We start from the raw sequence: 8,726 nt of genomic DNA on the forward strand, positions 1-8,726 counted from the left end.
TAATATTACAAACAATGTTATGAATCCCAACATGCATATGCACGACATACAAAATATATTTACGACAGTCACATGTATGATTAGATAAAACTGTCAAAAAGTAACTTTCTATTTGCTCTGACCAAAATAGATTTGTGTACAGACAAGTTTTGTAACTGAGGTACATTTTGGAACAGTTGGAACTGAGATCAAAAATACACTGAAGAACGACACCTCCAACTTGTGCTGATCTGAGTGGTTAAAATATTTTAAAATGTCTTCATAATGCAATCAGTGCTTGTGAAAAAACAATCCTGTGATGTTTAAAGTCATTAATAGGCTGTTTTTGCTGTATTGCTGTTTTAAACCTTCACAGAGGATACAGTCAGTGCAACAGCTAACACCAATGTTAGATAAGCATTAGATATATGACAACGTTTAGGACACTTTCTGATTATGCAACCCTCATGTTACTTATTTTTCACCCTGTGAGACGTTGCAGAAAGCCGTGAGAAAGAAGCACCTGGGTAACCTCCCCACTCATTTGCCACTCACTCATTGGTCCAGTATAGAGACAAAGACAATTTAAATACGATCAGTGAGGCAGCAGGTCAGTGTGTTTTTTCTCTCACCAAGGGGAAACATGAAGTTGTTCATCCTGTTGGCTCTGTTTGGCCTCGGCCTCGCCCAGCACAACCCGAATACCAAGCACGGCAGGACTAGCATCGTTCACCTGTTTGGATGGCGCTGGGCGGACATCGCTGCAGAGTGTGAGCGCTTTTTGGGTCCCAATGGCTTTGGTGGAGTTCAGGTACGTATGACTCAACACAGGGTGGGAGAGAAGGAGGAGATTGGCTTTGGTTTTAATTTTGAAATAAAATGACCATAGTCAATGTTCATGCTGAAGATGCACGAGGTGTACAGGTGGGTGTTTGGGGGAGGAAAACATGCCATTCAAAAAAGGATAAATACAGTCTATTCATTATTCATTTTGTTATAAACACTAAAACATGAAGCTGTAATAGCCGACAATCCTGTTATCACTTACTGAATGACATCAAATAAAACAGGGAAGTAAAAGCAACAGATAACAGGGGAGTCCATCTTAATTGAATAGAACATCTGTTTGATTGTTTGTACCTCTAAATATGACTTATTTCAACAATAACAACTTTTTTTCATGATATATACATATCATAACTTATTATGTTATATTGTCCTATGACTAGTACTGTAGGAAGTTGGTGAAGAGGCTCTTTTTCTGTGGTAAAAGCAACTTTACTGTAATGTGTTTACTCTATGTTGCTCAGATCTCTCCTCCAACTGAGCACATCGTGCTGGATAGTCCCTGGAGACCGTGGTGGCAAAGATACCAACCAGTCGGCTACAATCTGTGCTCCAGATCAGGCAGCGAGAGTGAGCTGAGAGACATGGTCACCAGATGCAACAACGTTGGGGTAAAAAGTGATTTAGTGAAGGATATTGAGATTTTTTTTTTGTTGCTGAGAATGACCTCAATGCATCGAGGAAGTGACAGTTAAGAGATAGAAAGGAGGTGTTGATACGTTTTGTTGCGGCTTCAATCCCACATTCATCCCCTGCAGGTCAATATCTATGTGGACATTGTCATCAACCACATGTGCGGCTCCGGCGGTGGAGAGGGAACCCACTCTTCATGTGGAAGCTGGTTCAGCGCTACCAGGAAGGACTTCCCCAGTATCCCGTATTCCCAGTCCGACTTCAATGACTACAAATGCAAAACTAGCAATGGGGAAATTCAGAACTACGGTGATGCCAATCAGGTGATGAATGCCATTCAGTAAACAACGTGGAAGCTTCTCTGGTAGCTCGCGGCATTTCACAGAACTTTTTTATCCCATACAATAACAAAATTAAGTCAAAAGATTCCATATTGACCAGTTGTTTGACTTCCAGCTGTTTTAAAACCAGAAAAAAATAACTGCTTATTCTCTGCCGCAGGTGCGTGACTGTCGCCTGGTGGGTCTGTTGGACCTCGCCTTGGAGAAAGATTATGTCAGGGGCAAGGCGGCCGACCTTTTGAATAAGCTGATTGACATGGGAGTCGCTGGATTCAGAGTGGATGCCTGCAAGCACATGTGGCCCGGTGACCTGTCTGCCGTCTACGGTCGTATGCACAACCTCAACACTAAGTGGTTCCCTAGTGGCTCCAGACCCTTCATCTTCCAGGAGGTTAGTTAGATAGACCATCAAAACCATCATGTTCCATTTTACCGTGAAGATTCGTTAATGCATTCATCGTCATGTGGAGTTGCTTCAGCTCACCTACGTAAATGATAGTTGTGGTGAGAATTCAATATGACAAACACAAACACACGCATACTAGGAAAAACGTTAATATTCAAGAATACATTAGTATTTGACCGTGAATTTATAGAGGTAAAATAGCATAAAGGCATTTTCGCAATCCACAAATCACTGGTATGGTGAAGTCGATCTTAAACACTTACACCCTAAACTGACTGGATAATGTAGATAACGTTTTGATTATAGGTTATTGATTTGGGAGGTGAGTCCATCTCGGCTAAAGAGTACGTCCATCTGGGAAGGGTGACTGAGTTCAAATATGGTGCCAAACTGGGAACTATTTTCAGAAAGTGGAATGGCGAGAAGCTGTCTTACACCAAGTACGTGTGATTCTGTTGCTTTGCCTGACTAACATATCAAATTCATGTATTCATAATATTTATTCAACCATGAGCTGACAACACATTTTAAAAGTTGTTATGTTAGTTGTTTTTAAGGACAAAACTCATTTCATTTTTTAGAATTGCTACATCTCTGATTTTTTTATTTAAATACATGAGATGTATTTACCAAACTTGGGTGTCTTAAACGTCAGCTCCTCATTAGTAAAATTGTATTCTTGTGTGCAGGAACTGGGGAGAGGGATGGGGTTTCATGTCCAACGGCAATGCTCTGGTCTTCGTTGACAACCACGACAACCAGAGAGGCCATGGTGCTGGCGGTGCATCCATTGTTACCTTCTGGGACCCCAAGCTCCACAAGATGGCTGTCAGCTACATGCTGGCCCACCCTTACGGAGTAACCAGGGTGATGTCTAGCTTCCGCTGGGACCGCCACTTTGTCAACGGAAAGGTAGTTTCTCTTTTACCAGGAATAAGGATTAAACCTAATATTTTCTGACAATCTTTTTCTTAAACTCATTAATCCATCTTTATTTTGTAGGATCAAAATGACTGGATGGGCCCCCCCAGCCATAGTGATGGATCCACCAAGTCTGTTCCCATCAACGCTGACCAGACTTGTGGAGATGGATGGGTGTGTGAGCACAGATGGCGTCAGATCAAGTGAGTCCTCAGAAAGCCAGAGACCGGGAACTATTGATCTCACACTCAGAACACAAGACATGTCTGCTTGGTCATGTGGATGTGAAAACGATCTATGTTGAACGCTATGTTTGGATTTTTTCCATCTCACTCCTTTAGGAACATGGTTATTTTCCGTAACGTGGTCAACGGACAGCCTCATTCCAACTGGTGGGACAACCAGAGCAACCAGGTTGCCTTTGGACGTGGTAACCGTGGTTTCATCGTCTTCAACAATGATGACTGGTAACAATTATTTTCTGAGTACTACCATAGTTTATTGGATTATTGATCTTTAAATGGCTTTAGAATTGCAATTGCATTGCTTGTTCAACCTACAAACGGCTAACCAATTTGAAGCATACAGGTGAACATTCACACAGGTGAAACTTCCGACCAGTGTTAGAACATTTAAAATATGTTTTTATGTTTGGTTTCTCCCATCCCATAAAACAACCCACTTCTATATTTCTATCTATCTATATATATATATATATTTATAATACTTACCTTGTGTTCACCTTCAGGAACCTGGACGCGACCCTTAACACTGGCATGCCAGGAGGCACCTACTGTGATGTCATTTCTGGTGAGAAGAAGGGAAGCAGCTGCACCGGGAAGCAGATCCAGGTTGGTGGTGATGGACGCGCCCACTTCAAAATCAGCAACAGAGACGAGGACCCTTTTGTTGCTATTCACGCTGACTCTAAGTTGTAAAGGAAATATACAACAAAAAATAAATCATATCATCAGATGAATCCTATATTTTGTCATTGATTTTAAAATCACGTCAAACTTATAGATGGATTGCATTGTAGTTGCCACTGTTCTTTTCTGTACATGTGTGTTAAATATGTTTTTTCTATCCTATATTTGTAAGGTGTGTACACAGTTTGACGCATGTTATGATAGAAGGAAGAGAGAGAGAGTGACGTGGGATAACTTCAGAGCACTCAATCAAATCAAAGAACAATTGTAAATGTCAGTTTCCAAGTGGGAGCAAATGCATAGTTCATGTTCCACTTTTACCATCAATAAACACTACTGCAAACCAAAGTAAAGTATCATGTGTTGCACCCCATTTCAATAGGATGCAATCCAGCTACAGCAGCTGTAGAATAAAATCATTTGATGAAGACACATCTTTAGCATGTCATATAATATTCTACTCCAGTACAATTTAAGAAATATTACTTGAACCACTGAAGTTATTAGGAGATGAACACTTAATATCGCTACTGCTAACTATTTCTATAACAATGTGGTCACAATAAAGCACAATAAACATAGATAGTCCAGGCATGTAGTGGGTTTAGATCAGTCTTGTTAATGAAAAATATGCAATGTTGCATTTGTTAACAAATCCTTTTACTCTTTGATATCACCACATTGAAGTTTCTCCTTGAAATGACTGCAGTTTCACTTCTGGGGAAAAGTTTGGGTCATTTACTTCTCTCTTGAGGGTATGCACATGAGCGAGTTTTGTATGTGGAAATCATAACACGCTGCCTCCTGCGTGGGAAAATAACAAAATTCAGCAGCTGACATCCACACAAATTCAGTTTGAGAAAATCAAAACGGCCTCTTGCGCAACAATTGTATCGGCCATCGGCAAAACACCAACACTCTGTCTATTTTCCCAATTACAGTGCACATATATATGAGCACACAGGGATCACCCCTATGCTCTCCATCCGTTAGTCAGATCTGGTCAGATGAGGCTGCAACGACGACATTCGTCATTAAGGCAGCGTTTGGGCTCAGGGGAAAACGAGCAAACTCTCAATCCTCCCTTCCTTCTCTCTCCATTCGTCTACCTACCATCGCCTTCACCCTGTGTCCGGGTGATAGAAAGTAGTAATAGAAATACTCCTAGGAACCCGGCACACCTGCAATCCCCTCCCTTCTGTCTCAGAGGCTTCTTCTGAAGTTGTGAGCAGCTCTTTAATTTAACAGCACTGCACGCGAGGTGATGAATCTTCGCCTGCGAAGATGTGCGAGCGTGAATGTCAGTGTGAGAGAGAGAGTGTGCAAGGGAAGGAGGGAGGGAGACCCTAACGTCGGACTGGGCTCAACATGTTGCGACTGTTAAATTATTGACCTTCTCTCCATCTTTCCGGTCCGGCAGCTGTGAGGACCTGTATCTTCCGATTAGCCGCAGAGATGTCAGTGTAGCAGACCAGGGTCTTGGGTCCCGTCATCCTCACTGATGCTTTGTGACATGGCTGTCAACGGTGTCCCCTTCCTGTTTCATATTTCATATGGTGCACCAGACCTGCCTGTCACATCACCCAAGGAGAAAGACAGTCATCAACTTAAATACTGAGCAACCAAGTTTTTACTATCTATTTAGCTGCCTTCTTTGAAAAACACGGTAGGTTTTCATGCAGGGCGCTGTGATAAATACAAGGAACAGGAGATTTCAACATTGTTAAATAGGCTTTAATAAACGCTGTAATCAATTACAAAATGTATTTTAACACCTTCATTAACAGTTACATTTTCTTGGGATGGTTGTCTGATTGGTGCTGTCATTTTCAGTGATTGCAGTTATCATAAACTGGACGTTGTGGCACCTGGGTAATGTTCCACTTCATACCACATGGGCGCAGTATTGACACAAAAACAACAAAACAAAAGGTTTTTTGAAAGAGATAAGAAAAAAAGTCAATGACACATTTTATTCTCAGTAATATTTATTTCCTAACTGGTTGGAATTCAATGCAACATTAGTAAAGATGCAAAAAGAATTCATGATCGATGTTTAATTTGACAAAATGAGGATAAATAATAAATATCATTTACTGTGTAAAATAGATGAATGATGTATGACCGTGTTGCTTGTACAAACTTAAAACATACAAAACTCCATACTGTTGGGGTGTAAGTGTTTGCTCCTAGCTGATGCAGACCACTAATGTAAGCAGCCCATTGTTTCTTCTGAATGATATTAACATCCTGTTCCTCAAAGAATCATTCTTACAAAGTGCAGAGAGGTATTGATCCCAAGCTCTCCACAGGAATCCTAATCCATTTTCTGGTCACAGGCGAGTCCTGTTAAGCTTCCTCACCGTGGAGCTGTCTCTCCATATTTCCACGAGTACTGGCCCTTTCAAAATGGCAACATCTTGGCAACTTGTGAGAATAAAAGTAGGCCTGTTCACACACTTGTTTGCATCTTGACTGAATATTATACATATTGTGGTATAGCAAGTTAGCATTAATTTAGCCTGTTCATATTATTTGTATTGTATTTAGGATACTTTCGTACCTCTATTGGCTTTTATTTTTGAAAAAAGAGCCATGAAGGTCAATGGCATAAATATTTGTATATGAAGATAAATTGAATTGAATTGAATTGAATTAATAATCCCCTGTGAATCATGGACTCAAAGAAACTGGAGCATCAAATGCATTATATACAGTACATTGTAGTGAGCAACCTCGAGAGAGGAGACGTTTACAATCACATACCATTAAATACAGCTAAGACTTAGGTTTAGGCACATTTAACAGAATCATTCAAAGGATGTTTTTCGTTACATTTCAATTTAATCCTATGAAATGAAGAAGAAGATAGCATAGCATTTTCTTGATATGTTAGTAAATCGGTCTGTGTCACAGTTACCCTTTTCCAACACCTTTGCTGTCCTTGCAGTGAGCTTATTCATACCCCCCACTAATAGATTATACAGCAGCACACAGAGCAATGTGAAGTTTGGCCTTTTGTGTCCTCATACATTTCTCTGCTTTAGTCTTTAATGATATCATTTCCTGCCTTAGTCATCTTTTCTAGCTGACACCCCACAGGGTGGCCAACATTTAGTCTCCGGCGTGTGTGTGTGTGTGTAGTCTGTGCCCCAGGCCTTCTGAATGAGAGAGTGTGACAAGCCCTGGATCTCATACCCAGACACTAATATGGAACTAAAATACCACAATGAAACGAGCGCCGGCACAACTTTGCAATTGATAATTGAGACAAACTCATTCAGTCGCGGCTCATTTAATGTAATGAGCAAAGTGAGCTGCTCAATTTGCATACTGATCAGATGCCTCCACCAGGATACACGGTCCCCTCTCACAGATATTCACTGTGGATATTACATCTAATCAGAGCAGGGATTTACTTTACAAACACACTTAGAGGAGTGCAAACCAAGGCTTTCACTTAGACCATTGCCACGCCTTAATCACCTCAAAGACAAATTGGGCAAAGACGGGCATTGGGTGAACAGCTTTTTTTTAGTTGGTGCCAAATTGAAGTGCCCCAGATACGGGGTTTAGTACGGATCGAACGGATTGGAAACTCAAAGCACATTTGGTCTTTGGAAATCCTGTCTATTTCAGCCACATTTATATTTCATGCGTCGGCATGAAATCTTATTCGATGACCTCTTTGAGGTGTTGCGCTTTCTTTATCGATCCCTGTTATTGCAATGGAAGTCCCCTGCTGCAAGTGTTTGCTCCCTTAAACTCTCTCAGCGTTCCAGCAAATTCCAAATGCTCTGCCCGGTTGTTGGTATTGCACACGGGAGAAAAGCAGCGACCAAAAGAGGGATGGCACCGGAGGTGGCTGGTCGAAATCACATGTTTGTGCCGCGGCTACAAGCACTGCCGGAAGAATTGGACCAGGGACGCAGCCCGCGACCCGGTTCCAGGGCCGGCAGGCCTGTGGAGCAAGACTTTCTGAAAGGGAGCAGATGGTGACATGAATAGTGCAGCGGGACCCGTCCGCCCCCGCCCGTTGCCTTGCGTGTTGCACATTACCTCAACAAACGCTTCTCATAATTGATGTATTGGAATGGCCCCATCATCACTGGGTTTTGCAGAGTGGCAGAAACATCAAGGTCACGACTGCTGCCCTGATATTTGTATGGGATGGGACTTCTTTAAGGGGAGTGGACTTCTAGAAACTTCGTGGAGACTTCCACACACAGTGGATTTGTTTATAATCGTGAGTACACGGTGCACTGCTGCAGACGACGGAGTGTAGATGTAAATGTTTGACTACATTTAAGTGTAGTTTCTTATTTCATTAGGGATTTTATATATTATATGTGGGCGGTTCAGAAACGCTTTTCCCACCGAATTCCTCATCTGTCTACCAAGCATTGCGGGTGAATGCAGTTGGGGGAGAGGGAAGGGGGGGGGGGGCACAAAAACACTTTAATTATACATGGCAGCCCTGGGCAACTCATAACATTAAAGTTGCATGGCTTGGTTTAGACGGACTATGTCAAAATCCGTCGTGTGACCCAGGCAGCCCCGTGTTCTGCTACAGTTTAATTTATAAAATCTAGCGGTTTTCTGTTAAAACCATTTGATCGGTTCTTATATTCCCTATGTCGATATTTAACAGTCAACCTGAAAGTTTAATTA

The 8,726-nt window shown here is 41.7% G+C and overlaps 1 protein-coding gene across 1 annotated transcript; it reads left to right on the forward strand.

The window, feature by feature from the left end:
- The first annotated feature begins 587 nt into the window (after nucleotides 1-587).
- Nucleotides 588-4,105, forward strand: LOC120816474 (alpha-amylase). The gene is made up of 9 exons (XM_040172089.2): nucleotides 588-790; nucleotides 1,290-1,436; nucleotides 1,584-1,781; nucleotides 1,960-2,190; nucleotides 2,512-2,645; nucleotides 2,895-3,117; nucleotides 3,208-3,329; nucleotides 3,468-3,593; nucleotides 3,875-4,105. Exons 1-9 carry the CDS (start codon nucleotides 623-625, stop codon nucleotides 4,062-4,064), a joined length of 1,539 nt encoding a protein of 512 aa, XP_040028023.2. The 5' UTR covers nucleotides 588-622; the 3' UTR covers nucleotides 4,065-4,105.
- The last annotated feature ends 4,621 nt before the right edge of the window (nucleotides 4,106-8,726 follow it).

This window comes from Gasterosteus aculeatus, chromosome 3 (genome assembly GCF_964276395.1).
Source record: "Gasterosteus aculeatus chromosome 3, fGasAcu3.hap1.1, whole genome shotgun sequence".
Taxonomy (NCBI): Eukaryota; Metazoa; Chordata; class Actinopteri; order Perciformes; family Gasterosteidae; genus Gasterosteus; species Gasterosteus aculeatus.